Below are 27463 nucleotides of genomic sequence, written 5' to 3'. Positions count from 1 at the left end.
GACAAGTGCAACTTCTACTCCTGCTGATACAAACCATAAAAGAATCGCCACTTGCTCCACCTAACTCGACTGGGAAGGAGCAGAGAAGTGTTTCTAGTCCTCCTCCTCCTCCCCTGTCCTACCGCAGGCTGAACTGAGAGAGCTGGTTCCCACAGGAGAGCAGGCAATGCTGCGCACTCTCCCCCTGCTCTACCATGGGCTCACCCAAGAGCATCAGAGATGTTGATCTGTGAAATGAGATACCTATCTCTGAGCAACAAGGGGGAAGCCGCAAAGATTAATGAGCTTCAAATATACAGCATTTAAATAGTACTGTCACAGATCAAAGACTATCACTCATCTCAGAGAGGCAGGCTCGGTAAGCCTAGAAAGATCACGTACAGAAAGCAAATGCAAGATGCAAGAGAAAGCCTGCAGACAGGAGCCGAGGAAAGCTCATACTTGTCTAGAGAAACCAAAGTGGCCTAAGCCAGAGTCTAACATGTGTTCCTGGAGAAACGAGAGCCAGAAAGACTGCCTGGTTTCACTCAGTCTCAGTTGTGTCTTAGCACAAAAAAACACATTTCATTTTAAGACACCCTCTTACCTTGGAGATACCTGCTGCTGGGAGCAGCTTAAATCCCAGTGCAAAACCACAACCCTGCCAGATCGCCAGGATAAGGAGCACACTGGGAACCACGTGCAACTGGTGAATAGATTTGAAAAAGCCCCTCGATTTACATTGATGCCAGAGGGACTGCAGAATCACACTCCCTGCACTCTAAGAGCTTTCATTCTTAAAGCCATGAGGATACTGCATGGAAGTTTGATGGCAATATCACTTGCCCACACTTGCAGACAGCGCGGGAGGCCTGATCTATAGTCTTTTCAAGTTGCTCATATAACTATGTCATCTGGGAGGAGGAGGAAGAGAAAGGGACTTTTTATCCAAACCACTACAGTGGTAGTGGTAGTAGCGCGGGAATAAAGATGCCTCACAGTGGTATTCCTACTCCCAAGCTCTCCTAGGGTAGCTATCTCATTGTAAAGCACCTTTATTCTCACATGACTTTGGGCAAGATACTCCATTTACATTTCTTTGGTATAATTAAAGTGATGCAGGAACTAGCAGTCGTAGGAGCCCCTCTCAGAGGCGTGGGGTTGATTATTCCTCCAGTCAAGGTTGGACACTGAGTACTGAGGGTCATCCACAGTACATGCACTGCACGAGGCCAAGTAACTCCTGGATACAGACCTCCAAGGACAAAACCCTGTTCTCAGGGATCCCCTGGATACTCCATCCCTGCAAACTCAGTCCTTCACTATCCCTCCCCAAACCAGGTCTGGATCCTTGCTCCTGAACCTCGCCCCATGTACCTTGCTGCTGATCTGGGGACTCCCTACAGCATTGCACAAAAACACTGTGCAGAACAAAAATAAGTCCTCAAGCAAACTCTGGCTGATTGAATTTTGAAGGTAAGGAATGCCCTTCTGCAACAGATGTACAACCCCCTCTGCCCACCCCAAACACCAGATCCATCACGGAGAAGGGAAATATTTACACAAGTTAGTAGAGTTCCAGTTAAATATTATGCTTAGCTGTCTGGAGTCTATGTTCTCAGACTATGCCTATGAAATAAAAGATTAAACTTTTAAGATTAAACAATTATGAAGTTGCTCTGCTCACATTCAAAGGGAGTTAAAGGACATTAAAATAGTTCTTTGGGTAATATTCCGGTGAAATTGCTCTCTCTCCCCCCTGGCGATGTAGAGCTAAAACCTTCTGCACTATCCTGTAAACACACTTGGAAAGGCTAAGAGCTGAGCTGATAACCAGGTAGCACCTCTGCTCTGCAGGTTCTGTAAAAAATGTGAGCAATGCCGGAGAGCTTTTGAAGCAGTGAGGGAAGGAGGATAGGGGAGAGCAGCTTCTCTTCTCGAGGGAAGTTTGTTTAGTGGAAAGTAAGCAAGTTGTCAGGGGAAAAGCTGACAATGTTGATTCCAGCAGTTGTACTGGGAATAAACAGCCAAGTGGATTACGTTACAGAGAATGAGAAATGGCTCTGAGTATCCCATTTAAATGCTGGGCTTTCAGGAATTATGCGATTCAGCCACTCTCATGGCCCCAGTGCCCACTGGCACCAGGGGCTGAGCCCTCTGCCAGCCCTAGTATTCCCATCCCACCGCTGTGGGGTCCCCAAGAGGTCCAGCACAGCCGATGTCCCCAGGAGAGCCAGAGCTCACTGCTGCACTGCTGTCCCTGGCGAGGATGCAGACCTGTGCTGGGTTAAAGGCAGGGGCTGGACATTGAATTAGGGATGGCAGCAGAGGGGGGGGGGGGGGGGGTTGCGCAGGACCTGCTTGCCTCTCCCAGCCCAGCAGCAGGGGAGGGCCACCACGGGGCCTGCCATCTCCTCCCCAGCCAGAGCACAGGGCCCTCCCTCCCATAAAAATCGGATGCCTCCCTGCCTTTCACAGGAAAGGGACCCAGCAAGAGGAGAAGGGGATCTTGTTTGATTTATTAGTCTCTTCCTCCTTCCCATCGTCTGTGGCTCATCCAGCTCTAGTGATAAGGAGAACAGCTATGAAAGGACACTGCTGGCTGCTGGGATCCCATCCTTCTGCCCACTCACTGCCTGAAGACATCAGTCCTTTACAAGCACCATTAAATGTGTATCCAAAATGTGGCAGTCTCCTCCATCCTTTGAGATTCTGTTCCCTGGATAATACAAACAGTTGCCAGAAAAAGAGTATCCTCTCATCTCTGTCTGGGCCATTATCCCTTTATATTTGCTCTTTAATATTTACTGGGTTCACACAAAGTGCATGCTCTGGAAAGAAAAAAAAATCAGCTGCAGCTTAAAGGACTCCAAATTTAGTAATTGCTGCAGCCCCATCGACGTGAACAGTTAGCAGGGAGATTTCTCCAGCACTTCACGTGCCGTGGTATTCTGCTTAGGTCAGACTGCAGAAAACGTTCTGTCCAGGGGCACCAAATCTGGAGTGTCTGCATAGGTGCCAGCCACAGAGGCCTTATGAGTCCACCACGAGTTCCTGCAGGTCCTTTCCCTCCCAGCACCCAGTAATCTTGGTATGAAACAGAGGCAGCCAGAGAGATGCTGATTCATACAGAGGTGAAGCACCCGAGGGTTTTAACACACGTGTGAGTTAGCAAGAACTAGCTCCAGCTCCTGGCTCCAGAGCTGGTCTTGCAGCCTTACCTGTTAATGTGAGGTTGCTGTATGTGTTTGAAAACTGCTCCTTTAACAAAACCAAGTGCATCTGAGCTGCCTTTTCCCTCTGTAGCTCCAACATTATGTCAGGATGCTGGGCGATCTTACAGCCTTTCTGCTTATCCAGGGCAATGTCGCTGCGAACAATGTCTACAGCAAAAGGGAAAGAAAAAAGGGAGATGGCCAAACCTCAGCTTTCATTTTCACCAGACGCTTGGATCAGCATCAGCCAACACGACAGCCACACAACCATCAGGCAGCACGAGCAACTCCAAAAAAGGGTCCAAACCCCTTGGATCCACCTATCCAATGAGCCTCCTCGGCTCAAGTCTCCTTTTCTCCCACAGAAAGCTCAAGTCATTGACTTTAATATGCTAACACAAACTACTACCCCTTCCATCCTTCACCTGCCTAGAAGTTGATCTCTTACAATGATGACCCCTCCCTTGCAGGAAAGTGCAAAAGTCTCCCAACATTTATATTACGACCCTGTAACTGGTGTGTTTGACTCTAAATAATGAAAAAAACCTAAATCCCATTCTAGTGACCCCTGGCTTCCATTTACCCTTGCCGGTCAAAGAGGTGATGAAGAAGGCTTGTTCTCACCTTGTTTATCCTCACTGCAGCTATCACAGCTAGGGTTAGGTCACCATGGCTTATGACTCTTTGAACAAGTCTCTCTTCTACCCCTGACATTCAATTCAGGAGGCAGGAGGGTTATTTAACAATTGTTTTCTCTTCATATGAACATTTTATAAGTCATATTGTGAAATAAGAATATGATATCCCCTCTCCTAGAACTACTCAACTGCTGGGGAAATGGAAAGATGGGGATAGCAGGGCGGAACAAGAATCAAGTAAGATGTGTCCAGCCTAAACAGGAGGGGAGTGGTATAAACTAGTCCTTGCAAGGTCCCTCTCTGAGTTTAGTAAACTCTAACGTGCTCAGATCCACAGGCACCATATGCTGTGCCTAATTCTTACAAAACCTTAGGCGGCCAGCACTGATAAGGAAGGATGGAAGTTGGAGTTCTTCCACCACATTGCATGAGGTCACCCTTTGCATCACGAGGTTGCGCTTTGCTTGGTTTAATTCCCATCTAGCTAGAAGTTTCTGAAGGAGCTTATTGTCAGAAGAGAGTCACGTCTTGTTCCACATACACTCTCCAGCTCCATTATTGTTACACACATCAAGGAACACCAAAGTTGTTTCCAATAGTCATGCTCCTGTCTTTCAAGGTGTCAAATCTCAGGTTCAAAGCTCTGATATGGCTTGGGCTGGCAGGGAACTGTACTCTGCCTGTCTCTTTACTGCATAGTTTGGGAGACACAGCTTCTCTAAAGCCTGCCTAAAAAGACTGCTCAAAGCAGTAATGTCATAAAAGCACCTGTGGTCTGTAGTTAGGGACACGAGTTCTCTCCTCCATCCACAGCTAGCGTGCTCAGGGGTGGAGACAGGGCAGCATCCAGCTAGCATGAAAATATGGCTCAGTATTTCCACATCCAGCACGGGGGCTTTAATGCAGAGAGATGAGATGGGGCAAGAGGAAGGAATAATGTTCCTCTGCAGATAATGAGCACGCACACTCCCACCATGTGCTTTTGGTGCACAACGTCTTAGGTAGACGCTGAAAAAGATTTGGGCCTACCCAAACTGTGCCCAACTAATGAATGATGCAATCCTGAACCCCTGTTGTGTGAGATATTTGGGGAACTGAAGATTGAGAAACACAACCTTATCACTCTCCCCCACCAGAAAGGCTACTACTACAGCTACTGGTGTCACCCGGAGCTCATGAATAGTTATTCACCTTCCTGGGTGGTGGATTTCCTTTTCTACAGAACTGAATGCAACAGTTGTACACCCCCCACCCCCGAGGCAAAATGGAGCAAAACACATCAAGGAGGCCCTGAAGGAGAAGAACGAGAGGCAGAGAGATTTGAAACTAGATGGTCAATACACTGTCTCCAATTCTCTTCACACTGCTGTAATCGAGTCCAGGCTGGGTCAAAACAAGTTTGTTTCCTAAAAGGGATGAAGGGCTCCTAAAACCCAAACCAGGCCCAATGTGGACTCATATGGAGGAACCATTGGCCTGGGACCAGAGTCCCTGCCCTCCTGGTCAGGGGCCAGGACAGCACCTTGGAGAGTGCAAAAGGAGACGTGGCAGCGGGTCTGTGCATACCCTTACCTCAGTCTTCAGGGACCACAGGTCACAGCAAACACACGGTTGGGCAAGGGATGGCCCTGTGTGCACTGTCAGCAGGGTCTGGGGACAAAGGGCAGGCCCAGGGGACCAGATCCAGGAACGAGGGGCAGGAGCAGTGTTTGGAGTCCTGACCCCAGGTGATGGAGCTGCTGTGACAGGGATTAGTACAAGGAAGTCAAGCCACATTCAGACAAATCCCCGGTCTTTTCTTAGATGTTGAGGTCTGGGAGAAGGTGTGCAGGGCACAGAAAGTGGGGGCACTCTTCTGGCAGTTGTCTTCATGGGGTTCTCAGAAAGCTGCCACTGCAGACATTCAGGAAGCAGAGGCAAGGCATGCAAGGTCCTGGCTTCTCAGATTGATGAAGGACCCAAGAAACTTGCCCAAGACTGAAAAATGGAGGTAGACCCCACATTCATTATAGCTCCAGTTTGAACAGTGGGATATGGACCTCCTCAAAGAACTCAGTGCCTGGTCATCCACACCCCACCAGGCTGTACTCGGTGCAGGGGAGGAGGTGAGGGCATCTCCGCACCACTCTTCTGAACCAGCAGCACCGAGGGAAGAGGGGTGGCAGGCCACAGCTGCTGGAGGCTCAAGGGAAATCTCAGCAAGAGCAACTCAGGGGAAACAGCCAGCAAGGAGCCCGCAGCCCTCAAATCTTAAAGGAAGAGACAGAAAAGGGAAAGACACAAGGAGCGCAAAGAGGAGGGTACCCCAGGAGGTGCTGGGCAGGGCAGGCCCCAAGCGGGAGCTCCAGGAGAAGGACACTGCCTTCCTGAACGTCGATTAAAAAAAAATAGAAATAAGCTACCCAGCAAAACACGAAACCAAGCAGCTCTTGCCAGAAGTGCGAAAGAAGAACTCCAGATGTGGGAACCCCAGAGGACGCCAAATGGTTTCCAAAGACGGCAGACGACGAGCTCAGCCCCGAGAGGGGCCGGGGCCGGGGCCGGGCCGGGGCGGGCCGTGCCGGGCCGGGTCAGTACCCTGGCCAGCTCAGCCTCCCTCGGCGGCGGCACGGCCGGGCGGACCCCCGGCGGCGCGGCGCTCCGGGGCGGCCCGGCCGCGGCGCGGGTCCCGCGGCGCCGGCAGCCGCGGTGCCGGGTCCGGCAGCCGCCGTGCGGTATGGCGGGAGCACACCCGTGTGGCGGTCAGGTGAGCTGCGGCTGGCGGGAGGCACCGGCGCACGGAGGGGAAAGCCCGGCGGCGAGGGGCGCCCGCCTCGGGGCCAGCCTCGGCCCCCACTCCCGCCCGGGAGCGGCTGAGGTGTCGGGCTCCTGCAGGAGCTCTCCCCTCGCCAGGCCGCGAACCCTGGAGGGAGGATGCTGCCTTTGCAAAGGCTGTTTTCTCCTTCCGAGCGCCTGCATGTTTCCCTGTCCCGCCACGGGATCTGCACATCTCCAGAGCTTACGCAACGGAAATTTTGAAGAACAAGTTAGAAAACACCCCTCAGGAGCGACACAAGCACAGCAATCCCATCCCAGGGCAGGATGCCCACGCCAGGGCATCCCAGGACCGGCTGAGCTCTAGCAGTCCCTTTCTGAGAGTCACCTGTACCAAGGGGTTGCACTAACCATTTCCCACCGTACCGGTACCGGGCCAGAGAGCTCCCAAGCTGTGAAACCTCCAGGATGGCACACAGCACACGGGGGCAGCTCCCATCTGCCTGCAGGGGAGGGTTTCCCTGACCCACAGAGCGGGCTTCTGCACATGGAATTTAGGCGGCATCAGCGTGGCCTGCGTGCAAGCGCCCGTCCCACGGCTCGCACCACCATCCGCCCATAGCCAGTTCCCTTCCAGGAGTCACCGGAGTCACGGAGCAGGCACGGGCTATTGCGGCTGATCAGCTGAAGATGGGAGGAGGAGGGCACAGACCCAGGTTTATGTGGATGGGGCAGAGGGAATATGGTTATGGTCAAAGGGATGTGTGCCGGAAGGGTGAAGAGGAGAAGTAACTCACGTTTCTCTGTGTGTGTGAGAGTGAGCACTGCCCACAGCCATCGCCACCCCAGCAAAAGCCATAGCCACCGCTGCCGTGGCACCAGAACAAGCTGTTTGCCCATCCTCCTAATGGGACTGTTTGCTTCAGCTTTCCAGTCTTAGAAAGATAATTTAAAAGGAAAAAACCAAACTATTTTATGTTAACAAAACCTGAATATTCTTACTAGAAAATTGGAATATTAGAAAATGCTGTAAGTGCAGAAGTTAAAGGGATGTTTAATGGGTCACCAGGAAAAACTCTTATAAATTGCAGGTTGCCAAACTTGTAAAATACCTACTTTTCAAATCAACACATTTTAAAATGCTTTAAAAACCAGATTTGTCTGCTGAAATGATTATAAAATGCCCAGTGACTGTGAAATCGGGAACACAACTTCTATTTAGAAAGTCTGAAGATTTCTCAGGCCAGAAACTGCATCCTCATCATGTCTGTCTTCAATAGGCAAATTTCTGACACATTAGTAGCATTTCTTTCTTTTAGCTGGGAAAAATTCCCTGACAATGAGTTCCACAAGTTATTTCCCACTATATATATATAAAAAAAAAAATCATATTTGTTTGTTTTATATGTAATAATTCCGCTGGATGCTCCCTATTTCTTGTGTCATGAAAACAAAGAAATAATCATTCCCAAATTGTCTTCTCTGTGTGCCACTGAGTTTACAGCATTTACCATCTCCTCAGTCATTTTTTCCAAGCTGAAAAAAAACCCCGATCTCTATGACTGAAAGCTGTGACTTCGATCACTTCTATCATCCTATTCTACACATATATATTCTTAAAACTGATTAGTATGTCGTCACGTAGTTTGCTTATAGCATAAGAATGCTCTCAATGGGTTTCTCCAATTCTTCTTTAATATTTCCTAACACTGGATTCACTTTTTACTGCCCTAAGTATATTCAGAGAACAACCCACAATAAATTCAAAACATTTTCCCTGAATGGCAACTGCTAATTTAAAACCCATAGTTGTATACGAAAAGTCACATGCGTTTCCCCCGTGCATGTAACTTTGCATGAATCACTTCTAATTCATTAGAAGATGTAGCACAGAAAAAAGTGTGGAACTAGCAAAAATATGTAATTTTTAGAGAATTTAGGATGCTTATTATAAACAATCAAACATATAACCATAGAAATCTTTCGTCTCACCCATATACCAGCAAATAGCTAACAAATCAGGATCTAATTGTTTGATTGCACCATTTCCTGCAGTTATTAAAGCAATTTTCATGCATGATTCTAGCAAAACAGTTAGAAATTTAAAAAGAAAAAATGGAGATAAACAGGCAATCTTTGGAAGTATCTCCTGCATAGGCAGTATCTCCCTTACCTTGTGTAAGGTGATTTCTACAGCCTTTTTTTTAATTTCTGAGGAAACAACTAAGCACTGGAGCTCCTTACAGAGAAATCCCTGCCAGGCAGAGCAGGTTGCAGCTCTTTCCCTGCAGCCGTGGTCCCTGGGAACTAGAGAGCAGGAGGCTGCCTCGGAGCTCACGCCAAGGCACGGCGCAGCCCAAGGTCTGGCATATCCCAGAAGACCGCAGGACATCAGAGGATCTACCCGTCTTCGGGACTGAGCGCTTGCAATGTCTGAAATGCTGCAGCCCTCCCGCAGGAGCTGTGTTTTAAACACTCGGAGGGTGAAAAAACAACTGTTTCGTCTGCAAGCTCTGAAAGGACAGATGCCTAAACTGTCGAGGGACAACAAAAAGGGACTCTGGGTGACCAGAAACAGAAGGTGATTCCTTGAATAAAGGAAAACTTGTTTGTTTATTTTTACTGGGACAACAGGATGGTTCTTCATTCAGAAACACCTACTGCAAAGTTGTACGAGCTAGCGGAGCCAAAGGAGCAGTCCCAGCCACATGGCAATAACCCTCCCTTGCTCTGGCTCTGGTATCCTCATACCCCATGATGACCCTCATGATCCCGCTCACTAAATTCACAGAAAAACAGTTGCCTTTTTTTTTTTCCTGTATTAGTTTTCTGCTGGCTTAGCAGAGGATCAGAAATGCGCCAGGGCCAACACAAGGGAAGCAGCAGAAGGACACAGCACAGAGCAGAAAGAAGGCATTGGGGACCAACCCTGTTGGTGGCAGAGAACCAAGCGATGAGCTTCACCACCTTCAGAACACAGTTTTGTAGGATTTAATCTGACCGAGGCTGAGGCTGCTGCAGTCCCACCTTTCACTGCAGGCTTTCCTTTCCCAGCACTGTCCTCTACGCCTCCGTGGTCACACACCATTAATCGGTTCAGGCGGCTGAACGAGCTGAAGTGCAATCACCTCTCCACCATCAGGTTTTGGCCGGCTGAGTTCCCTGAACTGACTCACCGTGTAAACTCAGGCTCCGGGCATAGGAGAGGGCAGGAACATGCCAGAAGGGACAGAAGAGTGGGAGCAGCAGCCCCGGCTGAGGTCAGCCCCAGCCCCTGTGCAACCACACACACATATAAAGGAATCCTCAGGTCATTTAGCATTTATTATCTTCCTCTCCACTCGATGCCTAAGACCATCGCACATACTCTAAAAGCACAGCATCCTAGAAGCTGCCTGTGCAATACAGACTGAGCAAGAGAGAAATGATGTTCCCACTGCTGCACAAATCTCAAGGTTCAGATGCAGTGCCAGGTACCTGAAGGCATCTAAAGGAATGGATCCCAAACTGAAAGGACGCCCAGAAAAACTATGCCAGGATTACACAACATAATGTGACGTTTCCCACGCTACACGGCAAAATCTCCTGACTAGTATGGAAGGCATAAGAAACATATTTTCTTCCAGTTTTTTGTGGTAATTGGCCATTTTTCCAGATGCCCAGTATCCTCTCCAAAAAAGGAGATAAAATAGAAGGAAGTAACTTACCAGCAATTAAGAGAGTATTTTTGAAATGTGTTGTCCATATGCACTTCAGCTCAGAAACTTTTTTGACGCACTACCTACAGCATGCATATGTGCTCCCCTTCCCCTCTCCCTCCCATGACCCACACAGGGCCATGCTGGCTGTGTGCAGTAAATGTCCTTTGGTCTCTTCTCAGCCACGCAGTCCCAAGAGGCTACACAAAGCCTGAGGGACAGGACGGAGAAGCTGTGCGCTTGGGCCGACACATCTTGAAGAACTCCAGCTATGAGTAACCTCTTTTTCCCATGAGTTTTCCTTCACAGCACATGTGCACAGGGGGAAACTCTAAGCAATGTTTATGCCACCACAGGTTGTCCAAAGCTGGCCTGTGTGCCTTCGAGGTGGGAGGCAGCCAAGGAGGTTCCACATTAGCCCACCAAATTCATGCTGTAGCATCAGCAGGGAGTTTCCAAAATGGGCTCTAGGTTCAGGCACTGAGATGACACCTGCAGCACCCCTTGCTGAACCAACAGAAAAGACCCCAGGTCTCCACACCACACCTAACACTCCAACACCAAGCTTCAGGGAGGGCAGCATGCGAGACAGGTTTTAGCAAACCCAACTTCAGAAGAGGTTTTGTACCAGCAACTATAGCCTGAGCAAACAGGTAGCCCTGTGCGCTTGCTCCGAAAAGGAGCATCTCAAGCCTGTTTTCCTGGAGACCAATGTTTCTTAGTGTCCCATTCCTCAGAGCCAGCTGGTCCCTGGCAACGTGTAAGGCAGTTGAAAGGACAGGCCAAACGGATTGCTTGGTAGACAATCCAACAGCAAAAGGAGAAGCAGGTCTACTACATAGACTGAGCATGAGACCTCACATCTTGGTACCTGCCCAGGGATCAGACCTGTGCTTATGGCAGGAGATAAACACATCTCCAGATAACAAAGCACAACTCTCAGTGCAGCTGGTGAAGAAAAATGAACTCAGCAGGGCATATACAGAGAAACACCATTTAAGGGAGAGAAAAGTCTCTCAGGCTAAAAATGTTACACCTCTTGATCATCAAATGTCAAAAAGTCTCTGGCACAGCCCCACCTCCTGGTACCACAGAGCTTGACATACGTTAAACTGGTTTTCTGTTTCTAACAGACCTCAGGCTGGCCAGTGCCATATCCAAACAGGGTGGACTCCAGGACTGATCATGCAAAGCAGGGGCTGCACAGAACGGCAGTCACCTAGTGTACATTATACATGCGGGGTTAATATAACAGATTAGTTAGATGACCTTCTAAAAGTTCAGGGGGTACATATAGCCATGCTACCATCAACAGGGACTGCACGCCCTACGGCTCACCTAAACCATTCATCATAGGCCATCGCTTTTACAAGTTGCTCTGTCAGGTACAGACAAATCTGCTACCAGGTGATGAAATTTCTGTGCCAGCTTTAGACGCAGTGCTGAAACAAGTTGCCACACACACCCTCTTCATGGGCATCACAGGCTGCCACCACAGATCACTCACCACTTTGTTACCTTTACTGCCCAAACATGACTGGTCTGGACTGGGGTGAGGCTGTTCAGAGTTACAAAGGAAAGACGCCGTACACACCCGGTATTACACCAGGTCTGTGCTTCCAGGAAGAATTTCTACAAGAAAAGAATGACCCTGAAGCCTAAAGGAAACCCCTTATTTCAGGAAAATGAAGCACATTTTAGGTACAAGTCAAAAGCAACTACTATGACCCCCGGAGAGCACCCACGCTCTCCGTGGAGGAAAGGGGAGGAAAAAGACAGGCTGGTGAACCCAAAGGCAGATCTAGGTAAAGGCAATTTTCAGAAGGAGGAGGTATGCATGGCTGTAACAGTTTGAAAGGGAAATAAATATAATTTTAAAGGGAGGGGAAAGAGTAGGATGAATCTCTGAGGAGGTCAGATCATCAAGAAGGTGGAGCACCAGAGAGATACAAAAGACCATCAAAGGCAGCAGTGAGGAATACCTGGTCTGGAGGGCAACGGGGTAGCAGAGGGGGATTTACAGCACAAAGATCCCTGCACAGAGATTCATTAAAACTCCAGCAAGCATGGCTACAGCGCAAAGTATCCATGAAGGATTCTGCAAAGCAGTCCTGTTGCTGCTGCTGCCTGTCTGAATGCCTCAGATGGCCACGCTGGGGTGGCCTGTGAGCATGCAGAGGGGTGCAGCTGCCTGTGATGTGAACACCACTCGCAGAGTTACTCACTAGTAACTGCAGTTCCCTGAGCAGTCTTGGACACGCGCCCTTCACCTCTCAGTCCCGCACCCTATTGAGTTGCTGCAGCTGAGAGGAACATAGGGTGTGCCCTTCCCTCCCCATCTATGCACAGGCCACATGGGAACACGAGGCACGGGAACACCCGCGGGGGCCGCCAAGAGAGCCCGGGCACGGGGGTCACAGGCCTGGAGTCTGTGTGCACCCACAGAGCGAATGGGCAAAAAGACAAACACTCGAAGCAGAAAACAACTGAGCTATCACTTGTCACATCACTAAAAATCACTAAGGTGATGCACAAGGCTTAAAAATTCACAGATTTCTCTTTTAATAATTTTCTGACTTTTTTAACTAATTGAGCCCCCCAGCTTCTTCCCCATTCCCGTGCCGCTAAAGCTTAGACAAGAAATTTCAGAAAATAGATGCTGGCCATACAAAAGCCCACAGAACTGGAAAACAACCCAAACCACCCCATATAACTTGGGGAGGGGGAAGGGTACCTAGTGGGATGCTTGCTGGGTTCCCCCACGCTCAGGTGCTGATTGCCATCTTTTTTCTGTGCTGTCTGTTCAGGCTGTAAGGTTTTTGCAGAGAGGGCATCTGCTTGCACATTTGTGCATGCCCTGATCCCAAGCAGGTCCCGGGCGAGCCACAGATGAGGGAACGAAAAACCAGACCAGTGCTCCGAAAGGAGAAGATGGCTGCTCAGATCCAGTACAGCAGGGCAGAGAGTTGCAGTGGCATCAGGATTTCATTTTGGAGAACTGGATCCCTCTAGTGAAGCACTCGGTGCAGCCTCAGCACAAAAGGATGAGAGCTACTAGCATTGCTATTCTACAGCCCTGGAGTTTGCACACAGATCTTAAGAACAAATACGAAAGCTTTGCTTCCAGGCAGGAAATCCCTTTTACCACACCTTTCTGATTTACACCGATGCTTGATACACACCACATGTGTCCCCTCCTTCCCTCACCCGCATTCGCAATGGTTCTGTTCCATATTTAAGTGATGAAAAGTTAAGACCTGTGGTTACAACCTCTATGAGAAGCTTCATTTTGAAGGGCTGCTACATTTCAACTTTATTGCCACGAGGAAAACTGAAAAAAACAAAAGCTTTCAGTCCTTCCCTAACATGAAGCTGTTGTGAAGACATTTAATAAGTGTAAGTTCTCTCCTGCAAGTTGTTGAAATATTGAAAGCAGGAAAATTTATTCCTACAAATGTTTTGTATGAGTCTCATCTACAATTTTATGCACTACACTTAATTTCTTCTGTTCAAGGTGGCTGCAGCAGGTTTGGTCAGCATTTTCTCCTGAAGCGCATCTCAGTAGGCAGAGCTTACAACAAACCCTTCGCCTGAGATTTGTTACGAGGAGAAGAAAAGCAAGGAATAACATCGGGATTGCTCTGGCTAGAAGACTAAGCAAAAGATGGAGCATGCAAACTCACCCACCTGCCTGCGTGTGGGAATAGAGGGACATTCATCTTGATGAGATCAGATGTTACGTGGGGGAACAGCGGGAGCGAGAGCCATCAGAAAACTGGCAAATGCGTCTGCTTTTTCCATTCAGCACTGTGCTGCTGACTAGATCTCTGCAAAACCTCCTCTGTTCCACAGATCTACCCACTGGGGTCTGTCTGGCATTAATTGGCCTTCAAAATTACTCATGGAAATATCTTCAGCTAATTTTTATAAGCCATTGAGTAAGAAAAGAAAAAGTTTTTTTTAAAAAAAAAAAACAAGCAAGAGCGAAAAATCAATAAATTCTTGCATGCGGACACGGTATTCTGCTTCCTAAAATAAATGCCTTAGGACGGAGACTTGGCCCTGACTTTTCTACGAAGTTTCTTTGTGAGAATTAAAGGCCGCAAAAGGTGAAAGCCGCCTGTGTAGCGGAGGACCGCTGGGGAGGAGAGCGGAGTCGCGGAGAAGAGGGGAGCGGCGGGAAGCCGTGGGCCGGGCGGCGACTTTCGGAAAGACCTACGATGGCAGAGCGGTCCGGAGGGGGAGCAGCCCCGGCCGGGCACCGACAAGCAGAGCGGCGGCGGGGCGGCAGGCGGCGACCGAGCGGCCCAGCCGCCACCAAGCCCGGCGGGGCGGCGGGGAGCCCCGGGGTTGCGGCGGGCGGAGAAACGCGGAACGACGCCGGGGCCCTGGGGGAAAGGCAGGGCTCCCCGAGAGCGCGGGGCGGTGCGCGCAAAGGCATCCCGGGGCTGCGGTGCCCGGTCCCCGCCAGCGGCCGGGGCAAATCTCCCTCTACGGCCGGCGCTGCCCGCTCGGGGCTTGGGAGCGAAGGGAGCCGGAGGACGCGGCGGGGCGGGGGAGGGACACGAAAAGCCCCGCTCCCCGGTGCTGGCCTTTTGTTCCCGGGGGCCGGCATCCGCCGGATCCACCGGCAACGGGCCGGCGGGCGCCGCCGAGCTCCCCGGCTCCCCCCGCTCGGCAAGGAAAGGGTACGGAGGAGGCTCCCCTGTCCGGTGCCCGGCGGCAGCACTGCCCGGGCGCGGCGCGGCCCCGCCTGGGCGCAGGGAGCTCGGGGCAGGCGGAGCGGGACCGCCCGGCGCCCGCAGCCCCCCGCTGCCGCGCCCGCCCCCCGCCCCGGCCCCGGAGCTCACCGTCCTCGTAGTTCTTGAGGTAGTAGTCGGGGCCGGGCCCGCCGCGGCTCTTGGCCGGGTTCTTCACGTTGTGGAACTGCAGAAAGTCCGTCCTCTTGCCCGCGAAGCGCAGGAAGGCGGGGGCCAGGCCCCGCGCCAGGGTCACCAGCCGCCGGGAGCTGGGGAGAGGAGAGAGCGGGCTGAGGGCGCCGCGGGCCGGGCCGGGCCCTCCCCGCCCCGGTACCGGCAAGGACCGTCGGCCGCGGGGCTCCGGGACCCGCCGCTGCCCTCCCCGGCCCTGCTGTCCCGCCCGGCGCGGGTACCACCGCAGCGGCGCCCGACTGCGGGGCTTTGCGCCGGCCGAGCGGCGCGGCCCGGGAGCGGGGAGCCGCCCCGCCCGCCGGTGGTGGTCCGGAGGCCGGCGGGACCCGGCTCTTCCCCCCCGCCCCCGGCGCCCCCCGGACAAGTGCAGCGGCGTCCCGGAGGCAGAAGCGCTCAGCGCCCCGCGCAGCCCGGCCGCGCCACGCGGGACCGTGCCGCGGGCCGAGCCGCCGGGGAGGGGAGCGGAGCGAGGAGGGGAGGAAAGCGGGAGCCGGCCCGGCTTCGCTTCGCCCGCGCCTTCCCGCCTCCTCGCCCCGCTCCTTCCCCGGAGGCGGCAGCCGCAGGGACCCTCGGAGCGGGCGTGCGGAGGAGACCCGCTCTCCCTCCCCGACTTACCCAGCAGGGAGAGGGATTTCTGGCCGTCCCAGCGCCTCCAGGCCGCGGCCGCTCCGCACCGCCGGTGGAGCCCAGCGCAGCTGCAGCCCGGCTCTGCCCCCCGCGCAGGGCTGGAAGTCCGGGGAGCGGAGGGCTCTGAAGACCTGGCCGACACCCCGCTCTCCGCCCGTAGGGACCTGGGGAAGGCTCGGCTCGGCTCGGCAGGCGGCCCCGTTCCTGCTGCTGGGGTTTTTTTTCCCTGTGCTGCCTCGGCCCCGTGTTGTGCTTTTTGCAGAGGAGCGCTTGTTGGAGCGAGAGGAGCACGACATTTTTGCAGTCATAACTGATAAGTCTCCGAAATGGTTTCTCCATTGCAAACATGTGCATCTTAATGGAAACCATGGCCTCGCTCCCTCCGTCACAACAAGCGCCGCCAGCAGCGCGGAGCCCGGCGGGGCTGGGCGGCGGGGCCGCCGGGGCGCCCCGCGGGCGGCGTGGGGAGGGCGCCGGGGGGCTCCTGCCTTACCTTAAGAAATCGAGCCAGCCATCATGAATGATGGAGGGGTCCAGCTGCAGGGAGAGGAAATTCTCACTGATTATCCTGACAGGGCTCTTGGTGTTGACATCAAGGAGAATGAGAGTTCTTCCCTTCACACCTGGAGGTTTCTCCACCGGCAGGGCCCTCCTGTCCCCGGCCTGGGAGGGCAGCGAGAAGGTGGCCATGAGAGCCAGCCCAGGTGCCATCAGGGCTAAGAGCCCGGGGGGGCAGGAGCTGGGACAGGGCATGCCGGAGAGCAGGAAACCCCTAATTAACTCGCTGTCTGCAGGGGCTCGCTGGTGGCTAATTGTCCTTATCTAAAGTGTGGGGCGCTCTGCCTTTTTTTGCAATGTTTTGGTGCTGGTGGAGGGGAACTCACGCCCCTGACCAGCCTTTCTCGCAGCCGGTGCCAAGACTCCTTGCAGCCAGCACCGCCCCTTTAAGAGATGCAGGCTCCAGACATTTTTAACTTTTTGAAGGTAAGGGGAGGCTCCTGGTTTAACCCCCTCGGCTCGGGGCCCGCCGGCCCGCCGCAGCCCCGCCAGCCCCGAGCTTTCGCTTTGCGCCGGCTCCGCCGCCCGCCGGCGGCCGCTTTCCGCCGCGGGAAGCTCCCGCACCGCGCAAAACCGGGCCGGAGCCGGGACACCGAGACACCGGGGAGCTCGGGACCGGGGTCGGAGCGCGGCGGCCGCCCAGCACGGCCCTAGGTTGTCGCCGGCTGCAGGGACGACCGAGGCGGTAAGGCAGCGGGGGCAGCCCGGGCTGGGGGCAAAGGGGGGTTAATCACCCCAAAAAAGCCCTACCCGCGGGGAGAGCCGTGCCGGGACCCGCGGTGCTGCGGCGAGGCCCCCGGGGCTGAGCGCTGATGGGGCCGCGGGACCCGACGGGCACAGCCGGGCTGGGGGCCGCCGGCAGCCCGGAGCCCCGGCACGGCACACTCGGCTCGCCCGGAGCCATCGGCTCGGCCCGGCCCGGCCCGGCCCGCGCGCGAAGGCCACTCGGGCAGCGCGGAGAACCGGGGCACGGGGAATCGGGCCGCCGGCCTCGGGGCCCAGCGGTGTCCGACCCGCGGCGGGGAAAGGTGAGGGGCGGCAGCAAAAGCGCCCGGTGCGGAAACGCCCGCATCGGGGGTGCAAAGGACAGCACGGTTCGATGGGACCGACCATGTCCCCCGTGCCGGGGCCAGCCCGCGGCCGCTGCCTGCGGGACGGCCCGGGGCGGGACGGCCCGGGCTCGGCGCGCTGCAGAGGTGCAAGCGGCCGCGGTTCTCGGCGCTGGGCGCAGGCTTGTGGCACCCGGCCCGGGATCGGTGGGAGCTGCCGAGCATCCCGGGAGCGATGGCCCACCTCAGGGAGCGTCCATCCGAACCGGGCATCCTCTCCCGCCAGCAGCCGGTTCCCGGGCAAGCCCCGGGCTCCCGCGCACCGGCAGCCGACGAGCTCTGAGAGACATAACGCGTCCTACCTGGGCCCTCCGCCGCCGCCGTGGCCGGCTCCCGTTCCCTCTTCGCCCAGGCCAGGCGGCACGCAGGGCCGGGCTGAGCCGGGCCCGGTGCGGTCCGCCGGGGCCCCGCAGCCCCGGGGATGGGGCGCCCGTAGCACCATCTGCTGGCGAGGGGCCCGGCGCGGCGGGGGAGCCGGCACCCATCTGCGGACACCCCCCGCGGCGGGGTCGGGAGGTGCCGGGGCTGCGGGGAGCAGCGGGGCTCCGGGATAGAGGCACAAATCGCTCCCGGAGCCGAGCCGCAAGGAGCCGCACGGAAGAGCCGGTCCGGACGGCCGGGACCCGCCCGCCGCCCTCGGGGAGCCCGGCCGGGGTAGAGTACGAGCGGCGAGCGCTGCACGGCGGCCGCCCCGGGCAGCCCGGGCCAGGGGCGCTTCCAGCGCACGGGCAGCCCGCTGTCCCGGCAGGGCTCCCCGCGGATGGGAACCCCCTCCCGCTCCTCCCGGTGCCTGTGCGGAGCCACCTGTGCTCCTCGTCCGCCCCAGCCAGGGCCCGGGAGGCGGAGGGAGCGGAGCCGGCGTCTCCCACGACGGCAGCTCCCGGAGCTCGGTGCGCTCGGCGGAGCCCCGCACAAAGTGGAGGCGCTCGGGCCTGGGGCCCGGGGAATTCCGCGGGCAGCGCCGTCTCCTGTGGAAATCTCCTCTCCCCTCGTCTCTCTGCCCCACGAAACGCTTCGAGCCCATCGCCCCGGGGGGCAGCCAGCCCGGCCCCGCTGCCAGCCCCGGGTTACCCAGGCAGGGCTTGCGGGGGTACGGAGTCACCGTGCAATGAATAGTAACCGGGGGGGGGGGAGGGGAAGGATGAAACATACCTCTGGCTCTGCTAGGGGTGAGCTGGGAATGCACAAACCGGGATTTGTCGTGAAACCATCCCGCTAAGGCGGAGAGGGGAGCGGGGCTCAAAACGCGCCTCGGAAGAGGCTGCCGAGCGCAGCACAGGCTGACAGAAAGCAGCAAAGGGGTGCCCGGAGCAACGGGGCTTTGAGCGCTAGAAGAAGTAAGAGGATCCGGGGGAAAAGGGCTGTGCAATTTCAGCTGTGCAAAGCCCTGGCATCCCGGGACAGGAAGAAGGCAATTTAAGCCTGGAAATTTGTGTTCGGCTGCAAACGCTTCAGCCGCAGCTTGTAATAGCGCTTAAAACTGACCCAGGACCTGAAGTCTCCGCTTCAGAAGCTGCTCAGTTTTTGGGTCACCTCCGAAAGAGGGACGCGAGTTTCTGAATCATCTCGTTATTTTATAATTTTTTTTTTCCCTGTATTATCAGAAGATGTCAGCAAGGCTTCAGGGGCATTTGTTGCTCAAATCAGTGTTGTAGTTGCAGGCCGAAATTTTGCATCGCGCCTCCTGCTAAGGATGGCTCTATTTCGAAACGAAACTCTAGTGCGTTATGTAGTAAAAGACAAGAAAGAAAACAAATTATCCCGTTTAACCTCCTTTATATATTTTTTTTCCTTACAAACAAACTACGTTGGAGGAGAAATGTGTTTATTCTGAAACGTTCTTCACAATTAGTCTCTGCTTTGAATGCAAACTCCGGATGCAGCGAAGTCTCTCATCTGCGGGGATATCACCGACAACATAAAACAGCAGGGAAAGGAGCAAAAAGTCTCCCAGCTGCCAGGGTCAGCTTCCAGATTCTGGGAAGACGGCGCTAAAGGAAATATTCACTTACCTGTCTCAGCTTTCCAGACCAACACCTGGAGCCTGCCCCGATCCGGTGGCCTCGGAAAAGCAATTGCACCCCACTTTGCATCAGGCTGCAGCAATGGCAAGTCGAATCTAAAAATAAACCGGTTTGGGTTTTTTTGGGGTTTTTTTTGTTTTTTTAATAAATTGTAGGTTTGCTGTAGAAGCCCTTTAAAGGCTAAAAAGCTTTGGTTATCTGCGAGCGCCGGGGCAGCAGCGGAGGTCCGGGGAGCCCCGGGAGCCGCCGCTGCCGCCCGGCGCAGCTCGGGGGCGGCCCGGGAACCTGCAAGGGTGGGCCACGGCGCACCTCCTTCACAGCAATGCACACCAGCTAGGAGGTATCTCAATTTACACCAGCTGCGACCCTGGCTCGCCGTCCGCAGGGGCGGTGAAGCGCTGGTCCTTTCTTATGTTACGATAATCACTTTAGAAAGCCTGACTCACGTAAAAAGTATCTATAAAGATTTACTCGCGGTTTTGTCGATTTGGAAATACGTTTCTCCATTTTCCGTCTACTCTAAACTTGCTGGTTTTAATCTCCAAAACAGTCATTGGGAAAGAAAACTGGGGGAGGAGAAGCATTTCTATAAAGAGTTTAACCAAAGCACATTAAATATTTTCCCAACATCACCAAATAAACAACAATCCTCCAGCTCCCTATAAACTATTTAAAGCATGTCATATCATCTCTTCTGCTCTTGCCAATGTACTTTCCTTTTAATTTATAAGCCGATTAGAGCAGGGGCCTGACTTTTTGTGTATATTTGCAAAATGTCTGGCACCCTTCCAGTCAGTCGCAGTTCACAAACACTTAAACCTGCATTTAACTTCGTTATTATAGGTAGTTACTTCCATTTTTCCTCACTTTTGTAGAGCTCCTGCCTGTGACAGTGCTTGTTGTAAATGGTCTGAGCAGCTGTTGAAGGGTTTCAGCAGAGGAAACCTCTTTGGATGGCAGGGCTGATACAAAAAAAAAAAAAAAAAAAAAAAAAAAAAAAAAAAAAAAGAAAAAAGAAAAAGCACAAGGGAAATTTAAGCTGAGATCTCAGGCTGTATAAATTGGCCCAGAAGAAAATCGGGAAAACCTCCTTAGGAGGAACATTTTTAGTCCACTACAAAATAAACTTCTGCTCATAAATGATGAAAGTTATTATCATCAGAGGATGTGCTGTACCAAACAAACCTCCATTAGGCTGGGAAGGATAAAACAGGCTAGACAGCCTTTTTAAAAAAAAAAATCATCATGTCTTTGATTCCCAAGATATCAACCATGTCTGTTTCTTTAATGCTGTCAAGTAAACCTGAGTTATGGATGCTCTAAAAGAAGCCAGCAAGGAGAAAATTCAGCAAGTGGAAATCAAGAGCGCTATTCATAGATACTTTACCAAAATGTACTTTCTTTTCAGACTCTTAAGTTCCTGCCCTGTACCATGGCATGACAATTTCTGAGAAGAAGAGCAGGACCAGTGAACGTGGCAAAGCTGTGGTCATCAGAGCACGCAATTGAATGGCAGATTCTTTTTATTGAGGTTTTTGCTCTTTCTGCACTGCAGTGTCCATCATTTTCACCACAGGAGGCTTAATGTCTGGAATGCAACCTCCTAAAACTGCCAATGCCTCAAGGTGGGTGTTGCACAGTCTGAATTCCACTGCTAAAACCATTTTCTAGCACGTTTATATATCACGTCTAACCTGAACAACTGGGCAGAGGACAACTGCTTGATTTAATACAGTATCCGTGCATTGCTCTCTAACGTAGGTGACCTGGGAAGTTCTGTAACAAGCAAATACATCTGTCTGGGCTAGGAGGACTGGCTGGCTAGGGAGCTCAGCGACAGCGGGAGGAAAGCAAGCCTACTGAGAGAGCTTCCTTCCTCCATACGTGCAAGAGCAAGGCATCGATCAAAACCAACTGCCTGGTCAGGAAAAGCACAGTTGGCAATGCTGTCTGCATTTTTTTGCCAGCATGAAAGGAACACAAACTGGTATCTCCAAATCTAGCCACAGGAAAATAGAGCATGGTGGTGCCAGGCTTTCATTTGAGAGACAATCTGTACTCACTAGCTGCCTAATTAAGAAACCTATAAAAATAAGGGACAGGGACAAAAAGAAGGCACTAGTCCCATAAAGGCTGCGAGCGTGGGCTCGCCCTAGCTGGCAACCATGGGAAGACACATGAGAAACGGGGGGGATGAAGTTGAGTTTTAGGCAGCTGCTCATCAATGATCTTTTTTTTTTCTTTTTATAACTTAATTCCCAGTTCTGTGAGCAGTTAGCTACCACGTACTCTGCTAGAATAAACTGCATTTATTATTTTCCTTAATCTGTCTAATTTGATGCGTGGTCTCAAAAATACTCTGACAAACCCAGGGTACCCTAGTCCTGCAGATTTGCCTATGGAGAGAACTAGTGCACTCCCAAAGTGTCCATCCCCCAACAGGTGTTTTTTGGTTCTTGAAAAACTGAGATGCACAATTTCCATAAAGCTGTGAGAACGGCTCTGGAGGCTCAGGTGCTGTCCCAGCAGACAGAAATCCCCTTTGCCCAGTGCATATTCAGCAAGCAGAAAAAAAACCCACATAAAGACTGAGAATACCTCTGTGTATAACAATGCCCTTTGATAGAGAACGCTCTTTAGATCCATGAACTTCCCTGTACTCATCAATGGCTGGGTCTGATTTAGCTTTTGTCTTTCGTATCTTGAGTAGAAGCAAATGTGGCAGCAATTTGTCATAGTCAAAGAGATGCAAAGGACAAACAACAACAGTGAGACCCCGAGCTCTGCAGCGCTCCAAAGACCACAATAGCCTCAGAAACATTTTCCTCAAAATGAGCCCAGCCCTGAGGAGCAGAGAAATGTGTAGAATCATCCTCGTTTCACATCATCACGTGAAAACGAAAGGGAAGTGAATACGTCGATTTTACAAGCCTGAGAATGAATATGGGCAAGTATTTGTCCCACCATCTGGGAGGAGATGATAGAGGTGAAGGAAGAGGGAATACAGGGGGGATGGTAAAAGTTCAGAGAGACCTTCTATTTTTCTGGAGAGATGCTTCACATTCCAGCAGCAAAAATGAAGGAAGCGGACATGAGGAGTAGATCAGAGAGGGGAAATAGGAAGATGGATGAAGTGCAAGGCTGGAGGAGCAAACGAGTCAATTATGAAAAAGAGGAAGGGGCTGTGTGCAGAGACCAACGAGGAGATGGAGCTCAGGGGAAGAAACAGCAGCCAAAATGCTCTCAAGTCAGAGACGCTGCTGGGGTGAGGGAGGCAGAAAAAAACCAGAATCTTTCAGGTAATGATAAAATTGTAAACCTCTGTCCTCTGTATCCATTTGATTATGGCACCTCTGTCACCAGTTCTATCAGAACAACTGAGCACGGCCCCGCTATAGACAGAGACAGACGAAATCGGCTATGTCAAAGCTGCAAACTGTTAGTTTGCGTAGAGAAATGAGAAGCAAACTATGAAACTCATGTCTAGGGAACAAGAGGAGGAACCACTGAGAACTACGGGCCGTGCCTGAGAAGCAGGCAAGTAGATCAAGGAGAAACGAAGTGAAGTGCCAGCCATGTAGAAGCAGTGGATGCCCAGGATGAACCCAGGAGGTGAGGAGGATCAGAAGTCAGCACCACAGAACGAGGGGGAAAGGCCAGCAGTACACCACTGAGCTGTACTAATGGAGGGAGGAGGAGACGGGCTGATGTTGGATAGACCTTAAAACAATACCCTGCTTCCATTGTGCAGTGAAAGCTCTCAGATAAACCCAGAAAAAGCAATCCTCTTTCTGCATAAATTCCAGTAACAACAGTTAAGTTCCTGAGCTGCTCCTCTTTAAGGCGGTGGTGGAGCGACAAAGGTCTGCAAGCATCGCTTGTAAGGTCGGAAGTACAGAATCTGGAGAATCTCTTTGGGATTCTCTAACCATGCAAAGACACGGTCTGCCTGCAGCTTTACACAAATCTGATATAAACCCCATCCCTCCTACTGACAATGAACAAGCAAATAGTTCCTTCCCCTGTCTTAGGAGCAAAGGGGCAGGAGAAAAGTGTTGCATGATGACAAAGAGCTACAAGAGAAGCATTTCCACAGCCCTTACCACAGCCCCTCACCTCAGCACTGCTTCAGTGCTGGCAGGGCTGCAGAAGTGAGGGGGAAGGCGCAGGGTCCCTAGCCCAGGCACAGCAGCTTATTGCCCAGAAACAACACAGGGACAGAGCATATATTCAATAGCGCAGACATCTCCTTTGTCCTTTCTACCATGATCTGGGTGTTGCCTTGTTTCTTCTCCCCTCACAGTTTCCCTTCTGTTAGCCCTTTAGTAACAGCAACATGAAGAAAGCTAAAAATAAAGCTATATAAGCAATATAATAGGCATGCAATTGCATGTCTATTTTCTTTAAAAAAATGATGCTTTATTTCCTGTACAATGGAAACTACAGTTTGATGTTACAACTATTGGGTTTTGACTGAATGCAGAAATTTGACTTAAACAATGACATTTCCCCCTGTATTTAGTATTACCATATGTCACTGATTATATATTTAAGTTGCAGAAATGAATTAAATTTCATGGCTTCCTCAAGTTAGATTCTCTTGGAGTGGACTGTCTTTCGTTATTAACCAAAATGCTCGGAAAACAGTTTAAATCAAAACAGCAGACTTTTGGTATCGTTTCAGGAGAAAATTGGTTATCACAAACCGAGTGCTTAACACGTCATCAGCCAGAAGGCTGGGTAAAGCTTTGCAAACCTGCAGCAACCATGGCCAGGGTAGAGAAAAGGGGTTAATTGAACACCACAGACTCAGAGATGGAAAAAAAAAAAAGACACAGTGCACTGTTTGGAGTTCCCTTGCCTGGGGTCTTATTCCTTCTTGCCTCAGAAGTTATCATATATCCCACATCTCAGTGCTTATTTCACTTACTTGGGGAAAGTATCTTCTCTCAGCTGGCTACAGAGCATTAGTGAAAATCACGTTGCAAACATGTTCCAGGAGAAGCCAGCCTTGTGCTTGCTAGATTTCTTCCTGCTTTCGGGGGGGGGGGGGGCGGAAATCCAGATTTTCTTTACTCCTTCTGTTTCCCATCACGACTTGGACCGCTAACATTTCTATCCACACCAGCAGTCCCCGGTGGCTCCTGGCCCTTTTCTAGAGGACCAGCAGACAGCAGACCCCCTGGCCTCCCATCAACCAGGAAGAAAGCGAATTGCAACCTGCAGCCTCTGGGAATCTGGCTTCAGACCTTAAAGTCAAGGTGATGTGAAGGGACTTTACAAAACTCCTCATGTTCACGCTTCCCGCCTCCTCCAGGTCCTGCCTGGACCTGCACAGTCAGAGCTGGAAGAGGACAGCCACGATCAGAGATATCACCACTGGCAGGGGACGTGGACGTTGCAGGCTGCAACACAGAAGCCGCAGAGGGAGCTCAGTGGTGGCAGACACGGTGTAAAGCAGAACCTGAGCAGTCCTGGTGAGCGGGAAGCAGGTTATTATTCCTAACTGGAGAGCAATGTCCTAAGGGGAGAACAGGTAAAAGAAGGAGACAAGGTATAAGAAGAAAACAAGGACAGCCGTGCCGTGCTTGCTGAAGGACTCACCAGGCAGGATACAGCTGGGACAGGTCTCAGTGAGAGCCTTGCAAATTCATGTCATACTTTGCCAAGGACTCAATCAATTGAGCATGTGCTAAAGCTCAGTTTGTTTTGTCTTATTTGGAGCTTTGGAAGATATTTCCTATCTTGAATCATTGAACACACTCCAGCCACACACCTGCAACTTCTGGAGTGCGTCCTCTCAGCGAGAGGCTGGCTAGCACGTCGTGACTTATGCAGGGCAAATCCTACTGAAAGCACATCAGACCACAGCTTTCGCACCAGTTTACTTTTACATGTAGCACATGTAAGCTAACATCTGGCAAGAACACAACTATGTCCTGATCGAGATGGAGCTCATCGCAACAGATGGTGTTTGATACTGCAGGACCAGGGCAGCTCCACTCCAAACTGAGCATTATTTCTCTTCTGTGTCTTTATACCCTCTGGCCACATCTTTTTGGGAGTGGAGCTATTGTCACTCAGCTTTGCAGTCCCCTCGAGACCATATGCCACACTCAACCTACAGGTCACTGCCTAGTCCTAACATCCAGGTTATTTTACTCCCGCTGAGGCATCTCAGTGCATGAAGCAGGATCCTGACGCAACTGTTGTATTGTACATTAATATAACGTGAGGTTAGCAATACTCTGAACCAGATAGTGCCTCCAGTGAAGGAGGAAACTTTCTCTCCAAGCACACACTAGCTCTGCCAGCATGCACACAAGCAGTGCTGGTAGTTAGCAATCTAACAAGCAACATCTGGTGCCCATTTTGGGGCAAAGGATGGAAAAGCGAGCCAAGAGCAGCCTCCAGTGCCACCACTTCGAGACTGAAAGTTTCATCCTGAAGGGAAAAGCGTTCAGGAGAGAAAACCCAGCATCAAAACGAATGTTGCCACGACTCTGGAAGATACAAGACATGACCAACCGTCTCTGCAGCTTTACACAGTTACTGTCCGAGATTTTTTTGCCAGGGGTTTATTTTGCCAGTAGAAGTACGGAGAGAGATTGCCACCTTGTGGTTCCTCCTCCTGCAGTGCCATGGGGTTTTTTTTAAATTGTACTAGCCTAGACCAGTGGTTTCCAAACTGCTGTCCAAGGATTTCTGGTGACAAGGGTACTATGGACAAGAATATTTTCCAAGTACTTACTTAACTAAAAAAGCAAGCCTGTCATTCACAGCCTTCGGTTCCTATACTGAGAAACTCATCACTAGAAAATCTTTCGGGAATGTAATCTGCAAGTTAATAAAGGTAACTACTGCCACAGGTATGTAGCCTCCAAACAGTGATCCAAAATGCTATGGCAGGGATGCACAAAACGACATTGTCTTTACAATATTCTCAGCATCAAGAAATCTGTGAGAAATTCAGGGCTGATAACAGCCTGCAGTTTCAAAAATTTGGGATGGTCTCAGGCAGTAGTTTCCACAGGGTCCTAATAAGGAAGGAGCAGCCATGTGCTTGTCCCCACCACCTGCAGACAGAAAGGCAGGAGCAGACTGAGCTTGTCCCTAGTCACTCCAGGTAATGTTTAGGACACTTTGTGAGATCAGTTCCTCAGGTGGTACAAGTTGGGGTAACGTCTGGAAAAGGAGGTTACCAGTTGGCTCCTCCGTCAACCATGCCCAGGTAGAGCACCAGACAGTATTTCCCCACTGGAGCCAGGGGGAGTTAGAAGGGGAAAATCAGCAAGAGCTTGTGAAGCAGCACACGGCCCCTGTGAAATCCCAGGGAATTAATCAAATTTGGAAAAAATTTAGCTGCCTCTCCCAGAGAGGGGAAGAGTCCCTCTTAACACAGCAAGGAGCACAGATCTCCCTGGCAGCTTTTCATGCCTATCTGCCTGCTGACATGCCGACACAGAATGTGGCCCATTTTCATGGGTGCAATAATGAGTGAATAATCAGAATTTTTGGAGCACTTCCTTTTCCTCCATGACATTTTCTGCCTACCTTCCTGCTTTGCCATTAGTGAGCCTGTTATAGTTGTAAGCAACTGACTCCTTCCCAGTTCCCCAGCCTCTGTTTCAAGGCTGTCCTGGATGTTGGTCCAGGGAAGACTCAAAAGTTTCAACAGTCCCTAAGTGCTTTCTTCAGCACATACTTCTGAAACTGATAAACCCCGTTTGCGTATCACATTCTCCATCAGGTCTAGACACGAGAATAAATGTTAGTTACAGCGTGGTACGTTTGTTCCCTGGCAAGACTGCAAACTAAAAACTATCCGCCCCCCATTTAAAAAAAAAAAATCACTCCCACGGGAAGAAGGGAGATGAATTTGAACTGAAAAGCTAAAGAGTTGGGCCTCGGCAGATAACGGAGGGAGGCT

The 27463-nt window shown here is 51.8% G+C and overlaps 1 protein-coding gene and 1 long non-coding RNA gene across 2 annotated transcripts in view; one reads left to right on the top strand and one right to left on the bottom strand.

Annotated features, from left to right (window-relative positions):
- The window catches only part of HPSE2 (heparanase 2 (inactive)), a 115026-nt gene extending 97032 nt beyond the window's left edge, over window positions 1-17994 (bottom strand). The window contains exons 1-5 of the mRNA XM_076338006.1: window positions 17812-17994; window positions 16336-16505; window positions 15831-15923; window positions 15135-15292; window positions 3201-3362 (exon numbers count right to left, since the gene is read on the bottom strand). Of these exons, the coding sequence (XP_076194121.1) occupies window positions 3201-3362; window positions 15135-15292; window positions 15831-15923; window positions 16336-16505; window positions 17812-17994 (766 nt within the window). The remainder of the gene's footprint in view (window positions 1-3200; window positions 3363-15134; window positions 15293-15830; window positions 15924-16335; window positions 16506-17811) is intronic.
- Window positions 17995-19554: 1560 nt separating this feature from the next.
- LOC143160738 (uncharacterized) lies at window positions 19555-21986 on the top strand. The gene is made up of 3 exons (XR_012995430.1): window positions 19555-19617; window positions 20942-21158; window positions 21295-21986. It is a non-coding gene; the product is annotated as an uncharacterized LOC143160738 (long non-coding RNA).
- Window positions 21987-27463: the final 5477 nt, after the last annotated feature.

The sequence above is a fragment of the Aptenodytes patagonicus genome, chromosome 5 (genome assembly GCF_965638725.1).
Source record: "Aptenodytes patagonicus chromosome 5, bAptPat1.pri.cur, whole genome shotgun sequence".
NCBI classification, from domain to species: domain Eukaryota; kingdom Metazoa; phylum Chordata; class Aves; order Sphenisciformes; family Spheniscidae; genus Aptenodytes; species Aptenodytes patagonicus.
The sequence above is the reverse complement of the archived record's forward strand: the minus strand, read 5'-3'. Positions and strand labels throughout refer to the sequence as shown.